The sequence below is a fragment of the Rhodnius prolixus genome, unplaced genomic scaffold (assembly GCF_049639745.1).
Source record: "Rhodnius prolixus isolate KJV_2025 unplaced genomic scaffold, Rpr scaffold_5, whole genome shotgun sequence".
Classification (NCBI taxonomy): domain Eukaryota; kingdom Metazoa; phylum Arthropoda; class Insecta; order Hemiptera; family Reduviidae; genus Rhodnius; species Rhodnius prolixus.
This window is the reverse complement of record NW_027411624.1, coordinates 24,122,328-24,149,926: the sequence shown is the minus strand read 5'-3', so window position 1 is coordinate 24,149,926 and position 27,599 is coordinate 24,122,328. Positions and strand designations below refer to the sequence as shown.

The window sequence follows — 27,599 nt, the reverse complement described above, 5'->3', positions numbered from 1 at the left end:
GAGCTGAAGTACTAAAAAAATATGCAAAAAAAATATAATGTTCCATTAGAAAAAAAAAGTTAGATGCTGTATCTCGGGATATTGAGGTTTAAAAAAAAATGGGCCAATCACTGAAAATAAACTATACTAAAAATGATAAAATACGTATTTTTTTTTCGAAATTTCCTGCCTTTTAAAAAAAAGTGGGTGGAGCATATAATTCTGGTCACCCTGTAAAAGCAACTGAGTAACATTGCCTGAATAAATCAACTACCTTACCTTTTTCAAATTAATTTTCTCCAGTAACTTTGCTGTATTTAAATTGAATTGCAACACAAATCAAAGGAGAAAGAAGATGTTTTTTATTGTTGTAGTTAAATTGAAATGATAACTCCAAGACCATCTACAATTTTAGAGAAAATTTTACAGAAAACGTTAAGCTAAAAATGAATGCAGCTGTTTTATTAAAACGAATTAATTTAAGAACAATAGTTAAAGATTGATCAAGACGGGACTGGTGTATTGTAATAATACCACATAATTGAGTTTTAACATTATTTAAATACCATACATGATAGTTATTTAAATCTAGTAGTAAAACTAGTTCTTCCCTCCACGTTTTCCACCACGTGGTTTACTAGATGAAGCTGATTCCTTTTTCGCAGTTGCTTTTTTGTTCAATTCTTTTTTATCTTTTTGTTTTACCTGAAACGAAATTAACTTTTAAACTACCTGGGACATAATTGTCAACAAAGTTGAGAATGAGAATCCTAATACTTTAGCTCAGCCAACACTATTCATTCTCAGCCAAATACCTCATCTTATTTCAAATATTTTCCGATGTTTATAATTTTTATACATTTAGAATTCCACCAATTTAATTGTGCAATTACTGGAGGAGGTAAATCTCGAGAAAGAACTAAAATATTTTAAGATTATTAGGATGCTATTTCTCAACTTTAAATTGATGTTTAAAAGCTGAATGCCCTCACAATAATCATGCCATCAGCAGCCAAGTCTTCTCCTTGATCACTCTGATCTCCATTATCTTCTACAGCTTCCTCATTTGATGCCATTTCTAATTCATTAACTTCACTGCCACCTTTTCGTCCTTTTTTAGCCAATGCATTAATAGAAAATGGTGTCAACACTGGCCGCTTATTGTACGCCCGCGTAAAGGCCGCTTTCACCTAAAACAAATGAAAAACCAATAAGTACGAAACAAAGATTTTCGCTGCTGCAGATTTATGCTTATGAGTTTTTAAGAAAAAATGTTTGCTTACACTGTCACTCCAAAGACAGGCCAAACATAAAAACATCTTTCTTACGTTCTTTGACCAACACTTTCATCATTAATTTGAGGTAAAAAAAAAAATTGAATATCAATCAATATCAAAATAGAGCAAGATTTTAACGAAGAACTTATAAAAATAATATACTTATAAGGGAACTGTTTTTAATCGTATTTGAACGGTATTAATATTGGATTATATTGATTTTTTAAATTGAAAAACAAAAAGAAGTTAAAAATGAAAAGTTGTCAAGTAATTAAACCTCAATAGAAGAAAAAAGGTTCTATTAAATCAAGAAAATTTAAGGAATGTTACCTTCGAAATATAAAACATGGCCAATTATAGGTATTGAAACCTGGTCAACCTCGCTTTAAACAACATTCATCTATCAAGTATCTACAAAACTAAGTAGTCATGGGATGAGAAATGGATTTTCAAACGAAACCCTGAGTAAGTGGCTAATGATTGGATCGTGGTATTGTGGCATTTCCAATACGTGCAACAGTGCAATTTGAATAAATCTGAGTTATAAAGGGAACTATATGAATATATTTATATTTTATTTTTACAAAAAATATGTAGCAGTTAAACATGGCTCAGCTTTATCGAAATATGATCAATTATTTTTTGCAAACAAATTTATTTTCCACAAGATAATTTACCAACATCCGTCCATATATGCCCGTCAGACTGAAGAACTTGATAGCACGGACTTATTAAATAATCCAACCACTACGTTCAGACTGGCTCCATCGACCATCATTTTCGTTCGACCCATGGAACTTTCCTAATAACTTAAAACTATAGAAAGAAGGATCTTATTAATCCAATGAATTATACAAACAAAAGATCCAATAACTGATAGGAAGATGATTTTAACTCACACACCTTTCAGTAAACTTAAGCCCATAGTCTTTTAATAACTCAATCTGAGCACCTTTTGCCTACAGATTTTAATAAGACTTTATTTTAAGTGTGACAGACTGGAGAAATTAAAAGAAAAGTCCCATTACTTTTTAAGTAACTTGCATTCTTAATTGCATCTTGAATCCTTGCAAAAATGTCTTAGAAACTTTGTTTTTGATACCTTAGAATCTAATGTTGAAAAAGGATCTTTAGTGTGAGGCCAAGTCGTCAGCTCCGTTAGAGACTCGATATCTTCTCTGAGTAGATTGTACTCATGAAGAAATTGTAAAGAACTTTCAACTCCTTCAGTGCCTGAAGTTATTAGTGAAGATACTATACCATCTCTTAAACGATAGGAATAATCTGTACAGATAGCTTCTTTACTAGCAGATACTCTGAAAAAGAAAAAGAAAATTATAATGCAATAAGTTCGGAATAAAAACTCTTAATAAATATACATTTGTTTGCTTACACATAGTGGCTAAGCTCAATATAGGCATTCATTCGCTCATTTGTAATCTATACTAATGGAAAAATAACGTAATCTTTACCTTTTTTAAATTTTCTTACATCAGGCAAGTAATGCGATAGGTAAATTTTCGATATGAAATTTTTACTGGAATTATAAAAATCACAGGGAAATCGAACTTACATTTCAAGAAGAAAACACTGTGTAGTCTGATGTATAATTTTCTTCAATTATAAAAACTGTACCACTACTTCCTACACAAGTAAAAACAAAAATAAGTAAGGCTAGGACCTTATTGTTTTCTACCCGGAAAGGTTAGGCTTCCCTCTAAACGTCACTACAGTCTACTCACTTATATGCCGTTAAAATTCAATTTGAAAAACAAATTTTATCGAAAGAACTTTCCTGTCTAGATTTTTCACTGCACTGAGACTTCTTCTAAACTTCGAGCATAAACGAGTTACATATATAAAGACCTAAACCTTTTATTTGATTCATCTTTCTAAAAAAAAATATTAAGGCATTTTTGGAAGATATAAGAGGATTTGCTGGCTTTCCATCACTAAGTACAAACGACTTACTCGTATTTGCATTGTACTTTAAAGTACGGATTTTTACCATTAGTTTAATGTTAGTAAGAATTAAATTTTTCTGAAATCATAAGTTTAATGATGAATGATAGAACCGTAAGAACTGTAATAAGAGAAACTTGAATGTTCGATAATCTCACCAGATGTTTTAACAGAATGAATTGCATTGCATTAGTAAATGTTGGTAATAATAAAATCCGTTGATAGATGGTGTTGTCTGTTGCGAGAGACTAAGAAATTAGCCCGATATGAGTAAGAAGGCTAAATACTCGTACATACCAATATTAAATACATTTCCTTATTAATGTGTATACTTTTACGTTCCACTAAGTTCATTTATTGATTCAGCCATTTTCAAAAACAATCTAAAATATGATTTACATTATTAAGAGAAATTTTAGCTGATGACTAACGACATGAAAGTTCATAAAACAATTGCTTATTAGATTTTCTTTTCTTGGCAAATGCCGGTGATGAACGCTCAAATCTATTACGAAAGAACTGTCCGTCTGGAGGCCAGCAGCACACCGAAGAAGACCTCGGACGCCAGTTGCCTCGACACGCTGCACCTTATTAGTTTAGGAAAAATAAAAAAAAAATACTCAACTACTTGCGTACCTTAATCTCGTATGCATCTGAATTTCCTGGCATAAACGATCGAATTTATTTTTTTTCGAATTTTTTCCAAACCAAGCTGGGAAGTTGATCATACCACCAACTCTTCCACTTAAAATGTCTCCAGGTATCAATGAACTGAAAACTGCCTACACAACCATAATACAAAATCAACTGATTGTAGTTTATAAAATTTACTAAAGGTATCTTAAATCTTTAGTTCACTAATTTTTTTTCTTTTGTACATGACCAGACCTACATGTCCAGGACCTACGTCCTAAAATTGAATGAAATCCAACTTCTTTACAAAATTGCAGCAACATTGTTTTCAAAAAATACCGATATTTCGACAAGGCATGATGTAACAACATAATAATATAGTCAACTTATTTGTGCAAGTTTTCTATTGTCACTAATGAAATTATGAGCAATAGTTTATTATTTTTAAAAAATCGCTAATTGACTTGTTAAAGACATTCCACTAGTCCCACGTTGGAATAAAAATATGTTTTAGTTCATTAAAAAATGAAGAGATAAAAAAGGAAATATCACTGTTCTGAACCTAAAAATCAAACTGACGCTAAGATGTTTTTGTTAAACCTCCTTATGAGGACACTTATATATGTATAAGTGTTAGTGAGTGAGTTAATCTTAATTTGCAAATAAATAACAAACAAAAGAAACTATGGCAGTACATATTGAGTAAGAAGAAATGAAAAAAGTCCATGATGAAACTTAAAAGGTAAATATTTCAGTAAATTTTAAAACGCAAAAGCGTAAAGCCTTCAAATTTTAATGTATTGTTCCTTGATTCTTACTTGGAGAAGATTAGAAAACTGAGTTACCTGCAAATATTGTCAATCTAAAATTATAATAATCTGAAACATTCATGTAAACATTTTTGAATGCATTAATGAAGATAAGTCAATAGAATTAATTAAATCTGGAAATTATTAAGAATATTTTTAGCCATATTTTACGAAAAATCTTAATCGTTTGCTATAAGGTAAAAAAGCATACACAGGATGAAATTTACTATTACTAACCAAATTAAGAGGAATATAATAAGAAGGAAGTTCTAATAAGGGATATGAGAAAGGTGTAGTATTCAGGAAGAAAACTAGTGAATTAAAATTACTACAAAAATTTGTATCTAGTAGTTCGCCGTGTCCAAAATGTAAGCAGGATAGAGCAATCTAGTCATCCAGAACTAATGTTTTTTTGGAGAACAGATAGATAGCGTTGATCGCGGCAGTACACATTTTTGAAAAGCAAAAAAAATGACATACAATGAAAGAGTCATCTGAGGTAAAGTATGAAAATCCAAAGTTACCCTGTAGTCAACACACAAATTGTGTGAATGTCCACAATAAATGTGAGAAATATCTTAAAGGGCAGTTCCTTCACTATTTTTATGTCAATGAAATTTCCCTTTGGATTTGATGTCAACTAACCTGTGCAGGAAGCAAAGACCAAGCGCTTTGAGCTCTTAAAACTTGGTCTATTAAATCGCCGTGGCAAAGACTGTTGGCCGCTTTAGCGAATAATTCTATTTTTCCTTGTTTGGTTTTCCTTTTCAAATAATAATAAATCATTTTTAAATAAGTACATTTAAAAGTAAAAAAAAAAGAAAAAGTTTATATCAGAAACAATTTCTTACCCCTTTTCTGAATATGGGATAACATTTAAATAATTTTCATGAATAAATAGTGGTGCGATGCTATAATCATGGAAAAACAGATCGCATTTATCGTGTATAGTCATAAATTTATGTTCTTCGTGTGAAAACACCTTACGTGCAACGTCCCATGCACCCTAAAATCAAAAAATAAGAATTGGTAAAAATAATTGACTTGTAACATCAATTAAATATAACAGTTCCCAGTCAATTACACTTTGCACCACCTGAGTCGTGTTTAGAAACTACCACCTCAAAGTTTCAGGGGAAAAAAAAATTTACACCGACTTCACAATACATTCTCGAATCCAAGTAGTGCAAGAGCAACCTCTTACCACGTCCAAAACCTACCAATTTTATTTCCTTATTTTTAAAGTTCATATTTTCTTCCTTCTTAGCCGCCAACATTGATAAATGATTCAATACAAGTCTAATATCTTGATTCGTACTGGATATAATTTCTACTAACTGTTCCGGTTTAATCTTCAAATTCTCTTTGTAACATATGGAATACATGGCTCCCTGTAACAATACTTATTGTTTTAAATATACAATTGTAATGTATTATAAATTATAATATTAAAATAATCGATAGTGAAGCTTAAAATCAATTAGTTTAAACAGCATTAATAGAAATCTATTGAAAATAGTATTTTCAAGGAAGTTTTATCAAGTTAGAATTAGATTAAAGAAATAAGTCAGTGGCGAAATTGCTTGACAGGCTGCAGATGTGTAGTTTGTCTGAATTGCTAAAATGTAAAGATTTTTTTTTGAAAAAGAAGTAATTTACCTGTGAACAAGTATGTTAAACACGATGATACTTTGAATATCAACAAAAATAGATCTACTGAAAACCAGAAAACTTTACAGTGGCACACTTTACACGTTTGTTAATTTATACATCACGTGTAAATATATGAATTAAAAGTGAGTACATCGAGTACATATCATTAGTACACAGATACTCAAGATTTCAACCTCAAGATTTTGCGGCAAGATATACCTTCAAGTTTTTAAACTTGGCAACTTCGTTCTCCAGAGACTGTGGTACCCGCAAGGGCGCTAAGATCCCTGAAGAAGTGATTAGACCATTCTCTTAGGGAAATAACCTAGTAACTACTAAAAGCGACTTATGAATAAATTAAGCGGGAGTTTGTTTTTAATCAATCGACCGGGCCTCAAGTCGACTAGACTAATTTCAAGTGAAAGCAACAAATTAGTTCTATGTTTGATGGCAATCGTCATTAGTCAGATTAAATTTTATTCAACTCTGGCATGAATCTATTTTGCTCAGATATAATGAAAATCATAAGTTCTAAAAAACAAGACACTAAAATTCAAAATGAAACTTATAAGACAGATAATTACCTTGATCTGTTCTACCCTAGGCCTGTTAAAACGCAAGTCGAAACAGTAATTCACTAAAGACCTAATTTTGGGATGATTTCTATCGTTACACAAACAAATGATCGGAATCTTAGTGTTTTTTATCAAAGCTATCAGTTCTTGTATCCCGCCTCTATCTTCGTTACCAGCCATACCGTCTACCTCGTCCATTAGTAACACATGATTTCGACTGGTTGAATTTCCTCCTGTCAGAACAGCACTGGACATTTTATTATGTGCAAATGAATCAGATAAAAATACTTCAATTGTATTATTATATTTAAAAAATATAAGTGATTTTAAATTACCTTGCATAAAAGGCGAAAGAGATTTACTAGAAAGTAATTCGGCAATTTCCTGATTCAATAATTTTTTGCTGCGTGTATCGGAGGCGTTGAATTCAACAACATCCATATTCAATTCTTTACAAACCAAGTGGGCAGTACTTGTTTTTCCTTTGTACAAGAACAAAAAAAAATCTATGTAAAGCGCCCTTTACAAGTTGACAAGATTAATAAACAGGAGGATGTCATTAAAATCGCATAGTTTAATGGAAAACATCTCAAAGAACGACCTATAATCAAACATCCCTAAAAATCCATAATTTAATTGTTGAATTATTAGGTTTTCTCCAACTCAAATATGGAACCCATTTTAAGGCCTTGAAAAGAAATAGGTTAAAGAGTATTATAAACACATTAAAAAAAAATCATTAAAAATATTTTCATAGAGTTCACAAATTAGGTTCAAAACTACGATATGTACCAATCAGTTCTGTTGAAAATTCAATAATTCAATTCTACTTTGAAAATTTAAAACAATTCTAATGGTATAATAAAGTAAAGTAATCGCTATTTTTTCAGGCGGGACTTAAACGTCCAAATACCAATTAGATGTCGTTGACGGGAGGGAGGAACTCTTACTTTATTATAAACAAATTTTTCTAACAAATAAAAAGTAGTCATACGCGGGATTCGAATTGGGGATCTCCCACGTAAAAGGCCACGCTCTTAAACAGTAGACCAACATCCGCCCCTCCTAATGGTACAATATAAACTGACCGATGATTGCAAAATATACATACATACATATATTACATATATAAGTATGTGATCTCTATATATTACTGGAAGAACTTTAAAAAATTATAACACCTATTCCTGGTGGTCCAGACAATAAGGCAGCTTTGAAGTAAGCACCGCTATCATCTTTTGCCCAAGGACCTAAAAAAATAAATTTAGAGTTTTAATATAAGCTCTACAACTTATTTTAAAAATAAGAACAACAAACACCTACTTGGTCTAGAAATTTTCTTTTTTCCTGAACGATTATCAAACCAACTTTTCAACCATTTTAACAACTTGTTTACATTACTTTTTTCCCCTTGTTGCCCTATTAATTGTTTTAAATTAACCGGCCGATACTTGTCAGCCCAAAGTTCAAATTTAAGTTCACTTTTTACAACATTAAATTTTGGGGACTCGGAGTTTTTAATTTTATTATCTGACTTGACATTACATTGAACAACAGGTTCGCCAACAGTTTTGCTAAAGTTATCTTTGGGTTTCTTGGTGCTTGTATCATTATTTGAACATTTGCTCGATATCTGTTTTGATACCGAAGATATCTTTGACTCTTCTTCACTATCTGAATTTTCCGGACTCAGTAAATGGTCTGCAGATTTTAAATCTTCATTTACCGATGTGATTGCTGGTGACCTCTTTAAACATATTTTATTCTTTGTTGGAGAAATATAATTTTTCTTTAGTTCATCATCCGAATTTTCAGGACTTATCGCGTGTAGCGCAAAACTTGAATCAGTTTTTACAGAGCTTATACCTTCTAATTCCTTTTGACGATTTTTTGTCTTGCTTTGTTCAGAAATTTTGGTCACTTTCAATCCATCAACTTTCGGGGGGTGAATACTACTTCTAGTAACATCCAATTTATTGATACGAGGTGGTGTTTTTTTTTTAGGACTTAAATATGATGTCAGAGTTTTTTGTGGACTACCAACTTTTGTCGGACTAACATTTTTCTCAGATTTACGAAAATTTTGGCCACTTTCTGAATTTTTTGCTGAAATGCTTGCAACAGAATCTAAATTTTTAAAATTAATTGTGCTTCTGTTAATTTTTGATTTCTCACTGTCAATAGAATTATTAAGTTTCCTTTTTTTAGCATCGACTCCATCTTCGGCATGAGGATTAACTTCAGAAGAATCACCCTGCAGAAAATATAAACACTGAATATTTCATATGAATCGTTAGCAAAACCTGAATGAAGCATTTTTCAATCAAATGAAATATTTTCCTCAACAAAACATAGGAATCCATAAAAAAATATTTGATTTTATTTGATTGAAGAAAGGTTAAATGACTGAAAATAAACTGATTAGATTAGATTCTAGTAGGGCGGTCTTAAAGGCCTACGCCACCGCGAACCAATGGATCTACTGTGGCTCCCACCACTCTAGAGCTCGCCCTCCAGACCCGTCCGTTTAATAAGACTCTTAATTCTGGAGAGCGGCTCCTTAAACCTCTCAGGCCTTGGTTTTTCCTCTCCGAGGAGTGAAATCCTTAGCTAAACAAGCCCCTCGCACTGATACTTCCACGTGCAGTGTCGTTTCATCCTGCTCCCTGGCAGAACCTACAAAGGCTACCATCTGCCAGGCCCAAGCAATGCATATATTTTCTGAGCTTGCAGGGCCGCTTAATAGGCAATTATCCTGATTACCACACGGCCTTGACGGATTAAATCTGCAGTCAACCTCGGCGAATAGCCCTTTATGAATTTCTTTGCCTGTCTTTGTCCGGTGGTAGCCAACCACCACTCTTGAGACCTACTCTGCACCCATAATTTGATGGCTGCACTCTTAAGGCATTTGGAGACTTCAAAATAGGGCACCGGGTCAACGAAGTCTCCCGCAGCGTCTTCACGGGCCAACAGATCTGCCGCTTCGTTTCCCTTATAACCTGAATGACCAGGCACCCACACAAGAAAGACCTTATTTTGGTCACTAATTTCTGTCAGGGCACCCAGCCAGTCTCATACCAGCCTTGAATTAACCTGGTAATAACCAATAACTCGTAGAGCTTGGCTGTCCGAGAAGATTAAGATCCTAGATTAACTATTCTTCATCTAACAATCTCGGCAGCACAGAACTTAATTGCAGCTAGCTGAGCTTGAGACTTTTTAACTAGTCTAGCTAGTTTTCCTAGACTAGCGGAAAAGCTATATTTCGGCTTGGCCCCGTACACTTCCGCTTCCACACCCTCCTCTGTCTCGGAGCCATCATTGAGTCCGCCACAACTGGGAGGTCCACGTCTCCAAGCCTTCCGGTCCCAAATACAGACTTTAAAAGGCTTGATGAAGCTATATTTGGTACTCATAACAACCGAAGGCAGACCCAAAATAGGATCCAGCTCCAGTTCCTCATATAGCATAAACTGATTAAAATGTACTCCACATCTAGGTAATTTTTTAAGTCTCGAGAAATGGCACTAAGAAATGCCGATGGAAATAATATAAAAAAATTACGCTTTTGAAGAAAGCGCCATGCCGATTTTTTACAAAAATATTGTAATTTCATTCCTATGTAAGAAATCAGAATAAAGTTTTAAGCTAGACAAACACATTGATTACCTCGGATTTTGGATATTTATCTATACAAGATGTCACCCAATCATTGTCATCGTCCACATCTTGCACCAAATCAGTAATGTCACCAAGTCTTGCTGTATCTTCATCCTTTTAAGTTAAACATGGATGTAGAATGATAATTAGATCAAATAAAATGAACTGGAGTGTACTCACAACTTTGTGTGCAGATTTTTTTCTTTTGACAGGAGTTTCTCCAAAATGTTTATGCACTGTTTCTTTGCTTACTTCAAAATATGTTGATGTTTCTTCTTCCTTTCTGGAGTGAACAACTTCTACCATGAAAAGTAAATTGAATTATATTTATCACATAGATTAGTATTAAATAATTAGTAACTTAAACAGAAAAGGTTTCTAAATATAAAGATGTAATTAACGCAATTTATAGCAATATTTTTTCTGAAATTGTAAAATCCAATTACATGATCATTACTTTTTTCTGTCCTAGGAGACTTAACAACTGGTTCATCATCTGAATCTGAGAGCACTATATTGTGTTTTTTACGTTTTCTATTTGGTTCAATTTCTTCATTATTAGTCTTTTCAATTTTTTTATTTTTCGATGTTGTTAAAAAATAAGAACGGATATCCTAAAACAATAACATTTTAATGGCTTTCACAAGAAATGACAAGTTTATAAATCTTCCAGAAATACTAAGTTGCATTGAAATCTGGTCACATTATTAAGTTAAAATCTTCCAGAAGGAAAGTTACGAACCTTAGGCATTGTATGGACAAATACAAATTTATTCTGCAAATTAGGTAAAATAATCACATAATAATAATCGTTGTAGCAATGTAATACTACCTCTTGACTTTAATTTACGCGTTTCATTTGAAACCTACCAATTGCATAAACAAAACGGGAGGAGGTTGCTAAATAAGAGATTAGGTAAACCCGCCAAAAGTTTGTTTGATATAGTTAATAAATTCTGTAATTGTAGAAGCTCAAAAAATGGCTTTCATAATTAATAATAAATTGGAACAAAAATCATGTTTCAACAAAAACCAATAAGTTTATATATTTTTTTCTTCTTCCTTATTGTTCTAGTAATTACAGAAGAGATTCACAGGGATACTACGGAGGTTAGAGTTCTCACACTGAACAGTTACCTAAAAACTTACATTATCATAGCAGAAAAATCTAAAATAATAAAAATTAAAGATAATTTTATGTTATTTTAGAAGACTCGGCAACAACGTATCAATTACAACAAAAATCAAAGTCGATGTCCTAACTCTAAGGGAAGGTTACAAGTTTGATTCAAATATTGAGAAAACGTTGAGTAAACGCTGTTGTTTTAGCCGTAAATTTTCAAACTACTCGTCTGAAAATGTCTTCAAATCAGGTAAATATCTGTTTTTTCTTTTTTTAAACAGTATAGACGAGATTATAAAACTTTAAAGCTTTTAGCCTCCGAGTGCACTGCATTATTGCTCTAAACTAAAAATAAAACTATGAACTAAAATGATGTAATCTAGCAATTTTAAAATTGTTGGGCGAACTTATAAAATTGTGTTAATTATTTCAGCCTCAAAGTCAAGGAGACCAAAAAGATCGGAAGAGGAAAGAAAGTATTTTAGATTTGTCTAAATATCTGGATAAACCTATAAGAGTAAAATTTTCTGGCGGTAGGGAAGCAGCAGGTGTTTTAAAAGGCTATGATCCATTATTAAATTTAGTATTAGATGATACAACAGAATACATGAGAGGTGAGTGAACAAATAATATTAGTTTCTTTCAATCTTTTCAAGCAAATTTTTTAAGGGATGATTTGTCAAAATGGAAGAACTTCATAAAACGAAGTCGAGAGTTATGATATTTGAAAGAGAGAAGAGCTTTTTAAAAAAAATTTATTTAACAGCAAAATTAGATGTTAACAGCTCGGAGGGTTTGATAAGAATACAATTGCAGGAGAGCGTGTAAAAATATTAAGAGAACATCAGAACATGAGCATAAGCGGCATAAGAGCATAAGAGTAAGAGAGTAATGTGGGAAAACTAAGTGTATATATTAATGTGATTCTGCGGAGTCAGCTCGAGGTGTCGGGCTCCTGTGAACATTGCTGTAACTCCTCCCTCCGTAAGATTGAGGTTTTTGATTTGATGGTTTATTATGATAAGGTTTAGAAGGTACTTTAGGTGGTTCGTAATTGGGGATTTTAAAATGTGGATTGTTCTGTGGTCTCCTTGTGTCATTTTTGTTAATAACATCTAAGGTTGAATTATATCTTAATTGTTCAAGTACTATACTGCAGTCGTTTATGAGTTTAGTTCGTGCGTCTTCTAAGTTTTTTGGTTGTAGAACTTGTAAGTGTGAACCTAGAGTTGGGTGTATTCCGTGAAGTAAAGTTCTTACAAGTGTCGCGTCTAGTTGTTCCGTTAGCATTGTTAATATCGGGTTATGTACTCCATCTAACTTGTATCTAGTAATGACGTTAGTCCGTTTTTCGTCAAGTTTATTTAGAAATTCTATAGGGTGTTCCCTATTGTTAGATTTCATAATGGTAATTTCGGCAATTAGGTCCGGAACAGTTCTATTATCTGCAAAATTTTTCTTTAATATTCTAATAATATCCAGTAAATGATCCGCGCTATTATTTAAGACAACAGCCTCTGCGGGACCGTCTAAATGGCTCATTGCTGCTCTAAATAGAATCCAGTGATTGCTATCCCTCTCCCTTACAGTTTCGTCGCAATGTACCGCGTAAATGTCTTGAAGGGTTGATATGAAATTAGGTAATTTATAGGGAGTTCCGTCATAACGGGGAATGTATTTGAGGACTTCAAGTGATATGGGTTTAGAGACTAATGGGGCTTCGTTTGCCATGTTAATTTTAAATAGGAAAAGAAAAGGAAATATACACAAAATAAGCAAAAATTAATAAAAATAAAATTAGAGATAAGAGAGAATTACTCACAAGAAATTGATCTTGGGTTCTTCTTTCTGTTGTGATGTTGCTGCTCCTGGATGTCTTCTTCCTCGTCAGGGCTGCTTCTGCTGATCGGGGCGAATGACCACGTAGAAAATAAAATATTTTTAACAAGCTTTCCGAGTCCCTGTTCGCGGGCGCCAGTTATGATATTTGAAAGAGAGAAGAGCTTTTTTAAAAAAAATTATTTAACAGCAAAATTAGATGTTAACAGCTCGGAGGGTTTGATAAGAATACAATTGCAGGAGAGCGTGTAAAAATATTAAGAGAACATCAGAACATGAGCATAAGCGGCATAAGAGCATAAGAGTAAGAGAGTAATGTGGGAAAACTAAGTGTATATATTAATGTGATTCTGCGGAGTCAGCTCGAGGTGTCGGGCTCCTGTGAACATTGCTGTAACTGAGGACATTGCTCTGTGCCTCAATTAAGAGGTGCAAAATTACGGTCATACCAGGACTTACTCTGCAACCACCCCGCAAGATGTACCCATTCCTCAGAGGAGTGTAAGAAGTGAAGAGAGGCATGCGTGCACTGTCTTTAAGAGCAGTCAGCTTACTATAAAGACTTACAACTTACAGGAAACCACTGTGCAATAAATTTTAGAAACAAAGAAATTACTTGAAATGGAAGATTAAGGTGAAGAGGAAAACCTTTGATGATCGTAGGATTAAGAAGTGTAGAAGGAAGTAAAAAAAAAAAACTAATCCTTCATTCAACCCTCTATTCCTTTAAACGTAGATAAACAAATATTCAGGAAGTAGAGAATTCTATAGGATCTATGGTTCAAGAACAACTCTACTCGCCAAATCACATGGCATGCATTGGTGTCTGTACAGATCAGATAGGTTCATGCAACTCTTAAACGCTAACTGACGTTAATTCTAGCTTGCGCCAAAATACCATTGGAAGGCGCTGCTACTTACTATTGACCTTTCTCTACCCACTTACACATTACCATCTTTCTACTCAGGCAACATCTTTTTGGACTTTTTCTATTTGGCGTTAAAATAAAAATTGAAGGTAATTTGTTTATTTCACTATGGGGGGAAAAAAAAAATTTTCAAGTGAGTACAAACCATTGTTTATGGTTTGATGGATATTTTAATGCAAAATGCACACATAGAAACCATCATATACATTATAATTATTGTACATTTATGATTATTTTTCTGTTCAGACGCTGATGACCCATACAAATTGACAGAAGAAACTCGAATGCTGGGATTGGTGGTTTGTCGTGGCACTTCTGTTGTACTTATTTGCCCAGTTGAAGGCATGGAGAGCATACCCAATCCTTTTGTAGCTCATGAAACATGAAAATGCTGACTGATAATTTTATATATGAAAGGTATATAAAAAAAAAAATTTAGGAAGCTGTTATTGTAAATAAACTTTAAAAGTGAAATGGACAGAAAGAAGTAAAACAGAAGTATCATTAAAATAAAATTTGTGAGAGGCAGATTGAAATAACTGATACTTGTAAATATTATCAAACGCAAAAGTGTTCTATTAATTTTATTTATTTTTTTTATTTTAATAGATATATAACTGATTTTTTCAAAAATAAAAATATGGCGTAATTATTTTGGAAAAAAAGATTTTTTTGAAGTTTTAGTATGTACCTCTGATTCCTCTTGGTATTTAATTGCTGCATTTTGAACTAGTACATCGTAGTTAGCATCGTGCGCCATCCAACCATACGATTTTTTTTTTTAAGGCGCGTGAACATCTGAGGTTATTGACCCCGTAGCTTTTTTCAATGCACTGCCGGCCTCTCGTTAGACAACACTGTCCATCACCGGACAGTGAGCTGTAAGAAGCTCCTAGGAAGAGAAAATCTAAGGGTCAGCTGCTGGATTCGAACCCGGGACCTCCGCGTGGGAGTACAGTACGCTAACCGCATAGTTAATCCCTTCCTTCAACCACAGTATTATTATTATTATTGATGATAATAATGCTGTCTCAAATACAATATACTCATATTCAACAGAACGCATATATGTTAATGGTTTTATCGTGGAGGGTTATATGGGAAATAAAACCAAGTAAGAAGTTCATAGAACCATAAAAATATCCTAAAACGAATTCGTTTTCTCAAAAAGTTCAAAAAGGCTAATTCATCCCACATTCCCATATACAATATCAAGTTTATTTGTTAAAAATTTGATGTGTTCTAAATGTATTGATCCATATTATATTTACCTTTCTCTAAAACAAGGTTTTGCAAAAGGATTCTGAGACATCTTTGAATAAATTGGATATAAATGTTACATTAAATGTAGAAAATAAATTAAAACAGCCTCTTGTTGGCACTTATTAGCTAAAATTCCGAACAGGTTTTTCTTATTGAGGCCTGCAGTTTTACTCAAATGAAATACATTGCAATCTTCGAGAAAAATATTTGTTTGCTTTAATATCAAAAGAAAGAAAGGATTTTGTGTCAGTTATTTTGGTGTTTTTTTTTTTTTTTTGGCGCATCAACAGCTGAGGTTATTAGCGCCTGGAGCTTTTTCCAGTGCACTGCCGGCCTCCGGACAGTGTTCTCTCTTTACAGACAACACTGTCCATCACCGGACAGTGAGCTGTAAGAAGCTCCTAGGAAGAGAAAATCTAAGGGTCAGCTGCTGGATTCGAACCCGGGACCTCCGCGTGGGAGTCCAGTATGCTAACCTCATAGCTAATCCCTTCCCTATTTTGGTGTTAATTGATAAAAAGGATGGAAAGTATTTTTTTGTTTTTTTTTATTTAATAGTAAAAATATTTTGAAATGAAAATAATGTAAAACCAAAATTAATTTACTATTTATTTGAAGAAGGCTAAATATATAAGAATTTAAAAGTGTGAGAGTCATGAACTATCGGTTGTTCTTCTTTCCATTACCGTGATTTTTCTCTTGGTTACAGTCTTGGGACGATCTCTAAATTTGCTGTACTTTTTACGATTGATACTTTTATATGTAGACAGATCCACAGTTGTAAACTGTTTATATAATTCAAGAAGTAATGATAGTGACTTGCTAGGCTTCATTTTTGTTTTTATAGCTAACTCTTCATGTATCAGTTCATCACCTGTAGATAACTTCCTCAACGTTCTTAAATTTTCATCGATTTTAAGCGCTTTTGAAATGCTGAATTCATCGATAAATTGATTTTTTAGGTTCAAAATAATTCTGCCTGGAAGGTATGGGCAAAGTTTTCCTACCCATTCATTCTTAAGTACATCCCAGAACCGAATTTTAGACTTTGCATATCCTTGGTCAAAATTTGCTACTAACCAACCACGTTTTGGTAAAAAATAAACGCCTAAAAAAAAAGTACATTTAGAAACATTGCCAATAAATGTAGAAATTCTGAGACTTGAAGAGCATCTCTATTGACTCTGTTTTAAGCGTGTAGAACAGTTCCACATCCCTTACTTATAATCTCCAGTTATGACACCGCAAATTTACTATTTACTTCGTTTCGTCTTAACATAATTTTTAAGAAAACTTCTTAAAAAAGAACTACGCAATAAATGGTCTTATTGTCGTTAACACTAAAAATAATAAAGTTTTTACATAAAAAGACACAATTTAGTTTGTATGAGCCTAGCAAAACCCAAACATTTATAATAGATAGCTTTTTGAATTAGGATATGAGTAACAAGATCAAAAAGGGCTTCAAAGTGATCACTTCCTTTAAAATAAGATCAAGCATGGAAGAAGAAGAGATGACAGAGGTGGAAGGAAAAAGTTATAAAATCGAACATTGAAAGAGGAAGTAAGTAAATTTTTACGAAGAAGTAATTACAAGAAGAATAAGGTACTACAAGCTCTTCTTTTGGAATAGTTAAGAAGTTGACATTGTCTTAAGAATATACTGAGAAAATATTGTTTCGAGATGTTGGAATATGCCGAAAAAAGAAATCAAGATAGAAAGTATAATACAAGAGAACTGCGTTATGGGCACGTGGGAAACTATCAAAAAAATAAAGTATCTTAGAAATGAAACAGAAGAAAAGAATACTGTTTATAAACTAAAAAGTAGGGACTAAAAATGAAGTAATTGAGGCAAAAAAAGAAAAAAATGTGTTACTTTAGACATAATTTTTAGTTATTCTGAATTTCAGTTTATAAACCATTACAGAGTTCACATATTGATACTTTTTACTTAAATTGGAAAGTGATTATGATGAGGAAACCATATGATAAGGCTGAATAAGAAAAAATACGAGGTATGAAAAGGTAATGGATAAAGTTCAGCTTCTGAGGAATCTTGAAAGGAATTTTAGGTATGATTTATTTAGGATTATGAGTCACGCTCTAGGTGAGCTGGTCCAGTTTTTAATAGAAATAAATAAAAATAATAACTAAATTTTTAAATCGTAGTTTTCTACCAATTACCTCTTTTAATTGGTTCATGATTTTCATTCAAACTACCCATATAATAGGTTCCATTGGAAAATTTTATTGTGCCTTTTTGTAGCCTATCATTAAACCATCTTCCTTCGTAGTATCCACCTTTTTTTACGAAGTATTTACCTAAACCTAGATAATTGAGCAATAATGTTCAATTTTAAACAACAATGTTATAGTAAATGTTGAATAGTCTAATAGGAAAGGCATTCTGAAGTCGTGAATAAATTCATGCAAGGTCAAAGTCGCTGAGGATGTCTCGAAAGAAGGAGCTATGGATCTAAATTCTACTACTACTATTACTCCCTGGTCATCACAATCCATGAAGGGCCTGGACCTCAGCCACAACAGCTTTCCACCATTCACGGTCTAAACCAAAATGAAAATTTTAGGTTCTTGTTTTTTTTTTTTTTGCTTCAGAAACAAAGAAACTAGAATAATTTTTTGAAATATTCAAAATTGAATCTAACATTAAAGATAATTTAATTTCATGAAATACCTTCCTATTATTAAGATTTTTTTCAATTGTAATTTTTTAAAAGAAAATTCTAAATCGTATTGGGAGCGTTGCCCAAGGGAGAGAAAATTTATGACTCCGATTTGGAGGAATATATGACAGGTTTTATAAATTCCGATTATCTTTTAAATATTATAGTGGTACTAGCTATTGCATTAAAGTAACTTTGCTTAGTCGGTACAAAAAATTTATAGGTTTTTAGGTCAGTATGTAAGCTACAGTTTGTGACATAAAGTGTCAGAGTGTCGCAGTAAGTTTGATTAAAACCTTTTATGTGAGGTTACACGATAGTCAGAGGTCTAAAAGAAGTCCGAGACTGTATTCTATGGGAGTGACTGTTTAACTGGACTTACGGTGATTACTTCTTTTTTTTTTAAAGTGAATGTCTTGTGAGTGGACTTTAAACTAATTTTTTACCCTCCATTTTCGCTTTATTCCAGGACGTCAAGGTCATACGTTTCTTCTGAAGCGCCAGTGAGGTAGATTTCGGGCAGCACCTCCTTCTCTTTCACACAAAAGTATCATTCAGTTAGTAAGGGGGGGGGGAAATTGTGTAAAACTTCTAAATGTTGCTAGTTTTATCGTAACAAACTTTGATCTAATTTCATCCTTGCAAGACGTATGAAAATAAAAAAGTTGGGGAACTTGCTATTTTTCATTTAGACTGGTGAGCCGTTTAAAAGTAATGTTTGAAAAATTTACCACAATCTTATGATTTATTATTTCAGTTAAAATCGCTGATATTTTCAATTGAATTTATTTAATTAATGGGCTCTACTTACCTTGCCGTACAATAGTTTTATTGATTGTATCCACTGCAAACCATCCCAAATAAGCATCACCATTCGGAAATTTAAAAACGCCAGTGTCTCTCTTTATTATAGCAGTTTCTGATTGAGGTGTCTCTATAAGAGTTGGTTCCTCTTCCTTTTCATCTATAGTAATACTTATCTTTGATGACACTTCTGATTCAAACATTGGTATTTATTAATTATGCGATTTAGAGCCTAAAAAATTGAAACCTATTTGCTAACATATGTTATCCCAAATATATTTTTGCTTGCGAGGGTTACAGTTACAGTCAAATGATAAATGTATGTAAATGTGGATAAAGGGTTAGTTCTAAATGGCAAATTGAATTTTAAGAAAATATAAATTCGCTCTACATGAACAAATGCCGAGAAAAATGCTCTTTTTGTAATACGCGAAAAAATGGAGGTTTATTTTATTACATTGTTGCATTACAAAAAACAGGTTTTATTTAAAACAAAAATATGTGGGAATTGTATGTGGTCTGTAGATTAAAAGTGATTTAATAGTTACAAAGACAACTGCGACCAATTGACAAAGACATAATTTTTTTTTATAGAATCAGCCGAAATATTGTGACTTCATATAATGCAGAGACTAAAAAATGGAATTCAGATCAAAAAGCTTAGTTAAACGGCATTATAATCTTGATTCCTTTCTCCTAATATTTATGAACAAGAAAAGGGATTAGCTCTGTGGTTATCGGAGATTCTGGGTCCGAATCCAGCTGCTGACTCTTAGATTTTCTCTTCCTAGGAGCTTCTTATAGTTCACTGTTCGGAGCAGTACACTGAAAAAAAGTTCCGGAGGCTGAATCATGCCAATTTATCTGTAACATGTTTTTTAAATTTCTTAAACATAGCCTTCGATTTTCGAGCAAACTTTAAGATTTAAAAAATAAAATTAAGCAGTTTTTAATTTATGTATTTTCAATATTTTTTATACAAATTTCATTTTCAGCAATCACTTCAGGTTGCATTATATCGAAGTTATTGATGACATTTTCAATTAATCTCTTCAATTTAAACATTTCTTCCTTTTCCTCATCATACACTTTTTGTAAAAATTCTGTATATATTGCTATCCGCGATCTTCTACAATACATCTGATGCATTATTTTATAATGCTGTAATTCCTGGAAAAGAGCAAATTTAATTTTTTTATTATTGTTGATTTGTCTTTAATTTGCCAGTTTCTTTTAGCTATTGTCGTGTTAAATGAACATTATTTAAACAAAACCTGCACAAGATAGAGCTTATCAGCTCGGAACCGTTGTGCAGATTGTGTCAGGAAGAGGAGGAAACGGCTTTTCACTTGCTATTCGATTGCGTTATAGTTAAGAGACTGCGCTACGATATCTTTGGAACTTTGAGGCCAAGGGAGATTGTAGCTCTTAAACAAGATTGGACTTATTCATCAGAAACTAGAATTTGGAACTTCTTTTTATTATTTCTGCAAGCTGAAGTATAGTTATCGTCAGGTTGTTCACATTTTGAGTTTGTGAACAAATTCGTACTTCCAGATTACGAATCTAGTGGAAGTTATTCTACATATGTATCACTTTAACTTACGCATTCGAAAGTTTTATGAATCTCAATTAATTTCTTGAAACTAGTTCATTAATTTTGGACAGGTAATTAAAACTTTCATTCACATTTTTCTTTTTAGATGAGATGAAGTTTTGTGGCCTAATGTTCGCAAACATTTGTGGTGAAAACTATTTAGGTGAGGAGTTGGATAAAAAAAATGTATTCGATTAAACTTAGATCAAATGGCTGAGTAAATAATTAGTCGTAATTCGTATGAACTAACATACGAATTATTGACAAAATTTCGAATGTATGTTAGCGTTACCTGTAAGTTTGGGAAGTAAGCTTCGCAGTCGTTTTCTGTAGTAAGCGTTTTCTCTTCTTCTGTTTCAAAACGTTGGCTTATGGACATGTATCTTATTAATGTTTGAATTTTATCAAAGTTGTCCTTTAATGTCTTAAATTATTGTGTATATTACTTTATTTTTGTGACGCAAATATCTCTTTGAATTAAATTGTTTTATTAAGTTTAGATACCTACCTTAATTGCTTTATTACTCACACTACTTAAAAAAGTAATTTTTTTTTCATCAATATTATTAAATTCTCTGATTTTATCTCTCATCACTTTAGTGACATTGCAGTATAAATCTCTTTCCGGCTGATAATGGGCCACTAGTTTTTGCAATTTACAATTGACACAGCTATCTGTGTATGTTTTTATTTGAACCTTAAAAGTTTTAAACAATTATTCACTAAAATACGTTAATATGATTTTTTATATTTCAAAGTTGGGTGTTTTTCAACGTTACGATTTTTCGTGCAGTTTTTGATGATCAACCCTTATACAACTGTCCTACCGGACAGTTTTAATTAAGGTGAGATTATTTTCAATAGTTCTTTCACAACATTAATTTGTTAGAAAGCTCTATTGTATAAAACCAAGTAAAAAGTCTAACATGTGAGTTGGTTGATAACATCCATTGGTTGAAACAAGCTATGCTAGGTATTTTGTTTGTTTTTTTAGTTTATAAAGTCTGCTTACAGGCTTGTAACTAGTAGATCAAGGAAAAAAAAAAGTTTCTCGTTACGCTACCGAGTAATCTTAAACATTTTTACTCGTAGCAGCGTAATTATATTTTTTTTGCCATCTTTTTTACCAAAATTCAATTTCTTTCAGAACAATCTCACTTCTTCCTTCTAGAGTAATGGAAAAGAATTCATCTTTTGAAAAGGTTTAAGCCCTAGGAAGATGCAAGGTCTTTTAATTTGAATAAACTTTTTCGTTTGGTAAAATCATAATTAATAATAATTGATACAATCTATTGCTTGCATTGGCAGAAAAATAAATCCCTAAATTTGATAATTTTAGAAATTTTTAAAAAAGTTAAACCTGCCAAATTGACAGGGCCGAATTAAATGTAGGGTGGTGGAGGTGGCTTAACAATTGGGGTCGGAAAACTTTTCTGAAAGAAACTAATAAAGTTCTTTTCGATAGCAGTTTAGTTTTATCTTCACCTTACACGTAAGTGCTTGCTCTAATTAGTGTAAAAGATCAAAGTAATTACTTATGCTGCCCATTGACGTCTGGACAGGACAGTTGGAGAATTTTTATACTTTAGGCGTTGGGTACTTTTAGACTTTTCCTGCAGTTAGTACTGTATAAGTCTTCATTTTAAACTGCAGTTACTTTTATTAAACTTTTTTAGCTTGTAAAGTTACTTAAAGTAATAAAACTACCATCATTAAAATTATTAGTACTTAATATTACTTAGTCCATGTTACTAGCCTGTAACTATGTTACTCCAATGCTTTTAGTACAAAGTGAACTATTATCTAAACTAGATAGTAAGCAACGAGTTAAAAAGCGGTGCGCCAATTTTCACTTGCATGAGTCTGTAATGCTCAATAATAAGTTTTACATGGCAATGGCACATTTATGTACTACACTCACCTCTACATTCATTATTTTTTTTGAAAGATTATCTAAAATATGTCTGGTAGCTGTCTCTTTATCTGTTAGTACAATCAAATCTAATCTCAGATCGTATGTTTCATTAGTATATTTAGATATTATGCTGCTATATTCTTCCCATAATGCCATAATTTCTGCATTTACAGATTTTTCAACATCTTGTTTAATCTTTTCAGTCTACACAGAAGACATTACCATTTATGTTACCACATTGAGTTTAGAAGTAATAGTTGTAATAAAATGTTGGTATTATAGTATATGTTATAACAACAAATAAAAGCCTGTAACAATTTAAAAGGAAAGAGATTGGCTCATTGGCTGGCTTATCCTGGGTTCCAACGCGGAGATTCCGGGTTCGAATCCAGCTGCTGGCCCTTAGATGTTCACTTCCTGGGAGCTTCTTACAGCTCACTTGCAAGGATGGACAGTGTAACGAGAGAAAACTGTCAATAGTGCACTGAAAAAACTTTTCTTTTTTTTTTTATTAGTTTATAAAAATCGCACTTACCTCTTCAAGCATCATAGTATGATAATAATTCCCTCTACTCTCTATGCCTTCAATTTGTTCTTCAGACGCTTTCGCCATTTTTCGTTGTATTTTATACATTTTTGATAATTTCAAATCAGTTCGTGTTTCTAGTGCTTTTATAAAATGACATCTGTCTCTAAAGAAACCTTCTTTCTTTCGAGCATAATTTGCGCTTAAGTATTTCAGTTGATGGTTAAATATACCTTTAAGAAAAAAAGCAATATTTTGTCTAGTACAAAAAAAAAATTACTTTGCTTATTTTTTAAGATATATTGAAGATGTAACTTCAATCTGGCGTTGTGGGCGTAGAGGATCGCTAACACTAGGGAGAAATTGATGATCATGGTTTTAAGTTTATTACTAATCTATAGCTAATTTAGTAGTGGAAGCTCAAGCCCTGCTTAAAAAAAAGCGATTATTTAATTGGAAATTTCTAGTATAAATTCCAAAATTCAAACATAAAGCCAAAAAAATAATCTAGTCCAGGGGCTCTTAACTTTACCGTCCCATCAGAATTTTATGGTGAAAGCTAGGATCACAAACATATGTTGCTTACTTGGATTCTAAAATTATAATGTTATATTTTTTGGCCCTTAGATTTTCTCTTACTAGAAGAAGCTTCTTACAGCTCACTGTCCGTAGGCCTTAGATGTTGACACGCCTTAAATAATAAAAAAAAACAAAAAAAAACACGTGGTGCGTGACCCAGGGTTTGGTGATGTATCCATGAAAGTAGTTGTAGCACGCTTATATGCCATTGCATCAATCAGTAAAAGCTGAGTTTGCTTAGATAATGGTGCCAAGTATTACGTGCTACAATACTGATTTTATCCCTATTTTACCTACAATAAATATTCATCAAAATGCACATATATTATGTGCAAAAATTAAATAATTATGGTATGTCATTACAAATGATTTCATCCACGAAGCCAAGTTGGATTTGTTTAATAACTTTTCTACTAGTCCTGATATGTTCAATTTCTTCGAGTAATGACTGAATATATTTATCTTTTGTAGTTACAGAACAAAGAAACAGTTTCCACTGGTGCTATTTGGAAAAAATGAAAAATTACTTTTTTTTTAAATGAAAAAAATATCCATTTCTGAGCAATAAAATACATCTTGTAAGTTTATATACTTACCATAGCATCGCCATAAATGAGTCGAATATATTTTTTCTTTAATAGTTTTTCCAGTCGTTCTTTCAATTTTTCATGGGTTACTCTACTGAGTGCCACTTCTCTTCGAAAATCAAACTAAAAATATTAATATTATACTTCTATACTAAAACCTATATTAATAAATGGTTTTAATATTTTAGAAAATACATCGGAAACTCTTGATAAACTACTTGTACTAGTGAGATTTGTAACTTTGATTTATCGAATCAATTGCACATTAGATGTGCCCTATCAGCCAATAATTTTCACAGGGTTTGCTGATAACCAAGCAATCTCCAGCTCGCGGTGTCAAAGCTACGCGACATAACTTACCAAATTTTAAAAAGAATTAAATAAAAAGAAGTTTTTAGAGGAGTGACAGCGATGTAATTATTTTGGTACATTTTCGGGCGAAAATATTTTCAATATAAACGCATTTAAAAAATTAAATAACAACATAGACATCCAACAAATAGCAGCCAGATCAAATATTGTATGTGGCCTAACATATTTATACCTTATGTTTATGTACCTTTGCAAACTATGCCCTTGACTAAGTTTGCTCCCAAAATTTCTTGTAGACACTGATGTTATTGTAAGACTTAATATAAAGGAATTGCTTGGATTACCAAAGTATACAGTAACTAACATGCTTTACTCTCACGGACGGTATCGAGATCTGGGATTATTGCATTGTGACAGGCAAACTTCAAGCTTCTAGCACAAACATTGTCCAGAGTTTTTGAGGGAAGCTCAGAATTGTATTGATCGACGAAGTCCTAACATCGCGAATCTGATTGAAGTACCACAAACGCTTGTGCTGTGGTATTAATTTACTACTCTTCCTGCGAAAATGAGCTTTTGAAAATTGAAGTATGTAAATGCAGTTGTTATTTTCATTGATTCAAGATACACTACCAAATAGACAATATCATTTAGTTACCTGTCTTTGTCGGGTTCGGTATTCCTGTTGCTCTCGCCGTTTCTTTTCTTTTTTGCTAATTGTAGTTTTTGTCGTGGTTGGTGTTGTGGTAGTCGTCAGTTCTGTATGTGTAGATAGCAACGCTGTTTCAAAATAACATTTTTTATTTTAATAAACCAATTTTTTTTTTAATATTTGAGCTTTTATTTATTTATTTTTAAAGAAGAAGATTATCTGCTCACTGAAAACAAACTACAGAAGAAATGAAAAAGTAAAGCAGCATACCCTTTGGCTTTGAAAGCGCAGAATAAGTCGACCCAAATAGGATTTTTTTCATCAAGATCTATCACAATGAACCATTAAAAAGACACTATGAACATACGGAGCAATAGAGAGAAGCTCTACCAAACATTCAAATTCCAAAGACATACAAACACTGCAATCATAAATCTTACGAAAATCCTAAATACGTCATACTATATATCAAAGTACCAATCATCCTGACCTTCGCATCCTCATTTTATCACTGATCTACAATAATTAAGTCCCGCTACCGCAAATTTCACTGCCAACTAGCTTTCCATCCTAATCCTCTCGTGCAATCATATTCTCATTTTCCTGATAATCTTCCTTGTTGGTAAAAGCGGAAATGGCGAAGAGATCTATTGATGTGATTAAATTCATTGTGAAAGACTTTTACTATTGGGTGTTTTCTCTAACATGACATCATTGACATTACAAGTGAACTGAACAATAAAATCAGATTGACTTGTTGTAGTTGTAAATATTACTAATAAAATGGGGGAAAAAAGTTCTGATAATAATGCGACAGATTAAGGTGAAAAAAACCAAACAAAATTGAACAAGTTAGTGTTAAATGTATCTTACTGGAAGTGATTTGAATTCCTCGTTTATATAGACGAAATTTGCAATGTACAGAGCGCATGTTCACAACATTTTTACAAATCTAATTTAATTAATAAATTGTTATTAATTTATTACAAGAGCTAATAAATAGAATTGTGCGGCCAATTTGAAATTTATCAATTTATTAATTCATACCGTATTCGCAATTAGAATTTAGAACTTTACTCTAAACTCAAAAACACCGCCTCATATGAGTTTCAGTCAACCGCTTTAAGGTGGCAGCTTTTTGGAAGCAATTTTAACCTGTTTTTTAATTTCGTTGGATATTTTTATCTTTTTGTGAAATGCATTGTGTCCATGTTAAAATGTTTGTCTCCAGTTTTCACCGGAAATATCAGAAAAGCTTCTACTTTGCTAAAATTCTAACTCCATTAAAACAATCCATCATCAGATGGTAGATTAAATATTTTGTTATAGAGAGTTCGACTTCACTTGCTTCTGTCTCGCACTACATATGAAATTTCTACACTAAACTGAATTGTGTACCTACGTTAAAGATATAAGTCCAGAACCGTTAAGGGATACTCAAGAATAGACTTCATATTATTTTGAATTATTAATCTTGTTACTTACACTCCTAAGGTTATTGATACTTTAATCAGAATTTTTTTATGTAATCTTCTATACAAATGTATAAAAGCTGAGAAGATCAAACAAAAACAATTGTAAACTGCTATGAAAGTCCTTAAACGCAGATTAAATGATTACAAATAGATAAGCCATGATTTACTTTAAAACAGTCAAAAAATATTTGTACAATTACCATTGGTTGTTTCTGTAGTAGTAGAACTATCCATATTAGTTAAACTCTATGTAGGACGACTTAAACAGAATCCAATCAGAATATGAAATATTTTTCATTAGAGCTGAGGCCAAATTGTCTAACCATATGATAATTGACTCAACATATGTGACTTTTTAAAAAGTTTACTATTACTTTGCAGATAGTACGTATCTTGGTATGGTAGAAGAACTTTATGAAGGGCGAAATCGTTCATTTTCTAAAGCATCAGTTCAAATTATTCATCGGTTATACTCTTGAGCATACAGATACTTCCAAATGAAAAATCTGGATTCGAATGAAGCTGTGCGCCCTTACATTTTTTCTTACCAAGAACCTCTTACGGTATGCTGCGAGGGTTGCTGAGAAAGCACTGCTCAAAAAAGACCTCAAATTTTCATTCCTCAATTAAAAAGCAAATGAGAAACACCAAAACTTGTATTTTTCGCTCGATTTCCTTTTACCTAGATCATACCTTTTACATTTTTTAATGCATTTTTCTCCCTAGATAGCCGCAGATTCTACTTTTTAATTCCCGTCAC

The 27,599-nt window shown here is 32.4% G+C and overlaps 3 protein-coding genes and 1 long non-coding RNA gene across 6 annotated transcripts; 2 read left to right on the top strand and 2 right to left on the bottom strand.

The window, feature by feature from the left end:
* Window positions 1-420: 420 nt before the first annotated feature.
* Gnf1 (germ line transcription factor 1) lies at window positions 421-19,432 on the bottom strand. Of its 2 annotated transcripts, none has more exons than XM_074136881.1 (15): window positions 19,204-19,432; window positions 11,009-11,165; window positions 10,732-10,850; window positions 10,561-10,665; window positions 8,212-9,142; window positions 8,070-8,138; window positions 7,224-7,370; window positions 6,898-7,121; window positions 5,881-6,051; window positions 5,512-5,666; window positions 5,306-5,423; window positions 3,855-4,000; window positions 2,359-2,572; window positions 972-1,169; window positions 421-684 (listed from the first exon to the last, which is right to left on the bottom strand). In XM_074136881.1, exons 1-15 carry the CDS (start codon window positions 19,264-19,266, stop codon window positions 580-582), a joined length of 2,922 nt encoding a protein of 973 aa, XP_073992982.1. In that variant the 5' UTR covers window positions 19,267-19,432; the 3' UTR covers window positions 421-579. The 2 variants fall into 2 exon arrangements, with proteins under 2 accessions (XP_073992982.1, XP_073992983.1); XM_074136882.1 differs by lacking the exon at window positions 19,204-19,432 and adding an exon at window positions 11,294-11,448.
* On the top strand, window positions 11,772-15,109 carry LSm7 (U6 snRNA-associated Sm-like protein LSm7). The gene is made up of 3 exons (XM_074136885.1): window positions 11,772-11,924; window positions 12,108-12,288; window positions 14,689-15,109. Exons 1-3 carry the CDS (start codon window positions 11,910-11,912, stop codon window positions 14,826-14,828), a joined length of 336 nt encoding a protein of 111 aa, XP_073992986.1. The 5' UTR covers window positions 11,772-11,909; the 3' UTR covers window positions 14,829-15,109.
* LOC141458630 (uncharacterized) lies at window positions 18,644-21,292 on the top strand. Its single transcript, XR_012461083.1, has 2 exons — window positions 18,644-18,775; window positions 18,862-21,292. It is a non-coding gene; the product is annotated as an uncharacterized lncRNA (long non-coding RNA).
* LOC141458628 (dynein regulatory complex subunit 2-like) lies at window positions 20,140-27,194 on the bottom strand. Of its 2 annotated transcripts, none has more exons than XM_074136883.1 (9): window positions 27,040-27,194; window positions 25,371-25,492; window positions 24,410-24,523; window positions 24,177-24,315; window positions 23,244-23,467; window positions 22,715-22,912; window positions 21,302-21,490; window positions 21,086-21,217; window positions 20,140-20,366 (listed from the first exon to the last, which is right to left on the bottom strand). In XM_074136883.1, the coding sequence occupies exons 1-9, from the start codon at window positions 27,071-27,073 to the stop codon at window positions 20,151-20,153; spliced, it is 1,368 nt and encodes a 455-aa protein (XP_073992984.1). In that variant the 5' UTR covers window positions 27,074-27,194; the 3' UTR covers window positions 20,140-20,150. The 2 variants fall into 2 exon arrangements, with proteins under 2 accessions (XP_073992984.1, XP_073992985.1); XM_074136884.1 differs by lacking the exon at window positions 27,040-27,194 and adding an exon at window positions 25,077-25,272.
* Window positions 27,195-27,599: the final 405 nt, after the last annotated feature.

What these genes read in the sequence shown, in the direction of transcription:
- LSm7 (XM_074136885.1), top strand. An exon ending in TACAACAGAATACATGAGAG is followed by an intron (nt 12,289 to 14,688) that starts GTGAGTGAACAA and finishes TTTTCTGTTCAG; the next exon opens with ACGCTGATGACCCATACAAA.
- Gnf1 (XM_074136881.1), bottom strand. Translation starts at nt 19,266, where the DNA reads ATGGTGATGCTTATTTGGGATGGTTTGCAGTGGATACAATCAATAAAA. An exon ending in ATAAATATCCAAAATCCGAG is followed by an intron (nt 9,143 to 10,560) that starts GTAATCAATGTG and finishes TATTTTCTGCAG; the next exon opens with GGTGATTCTTCTGAAGTTAA. An exon ending in GGTCTTTGCTTCCTGCACAG is followed by an intron (nt 4,001 to 5,305) that starts GTTAGTTGACAT and finishes ATGGTTGTGTAG; the next exon opens with GCAGTTTTCAGTTCATTGAT.
- LOC141458628 (XM_074136883.1), bottom strand. Translation starts at nt 27,073, where the DNA reads ATGGATAGTTCTACTACTACAGAAACAACCAATG. An exon ending in ACCGAACCCGACAAAGACAG is followed by an intron (nt 24,524 to 25,370) that starts GTAACTAAATGA and finishes TAATATTTTTAG; the next exon opens with TTTGATTTTCGAAGAGAAGT. An exon ending in TGAGTAATAAAGCAATTAAG is followed by an intron (nt 21,218 to 21,301) that starts GTAGGTATCTAA and finishes CAATAATTTAAG; the next exon opens with ACATTAAAGGACAACTTTGA.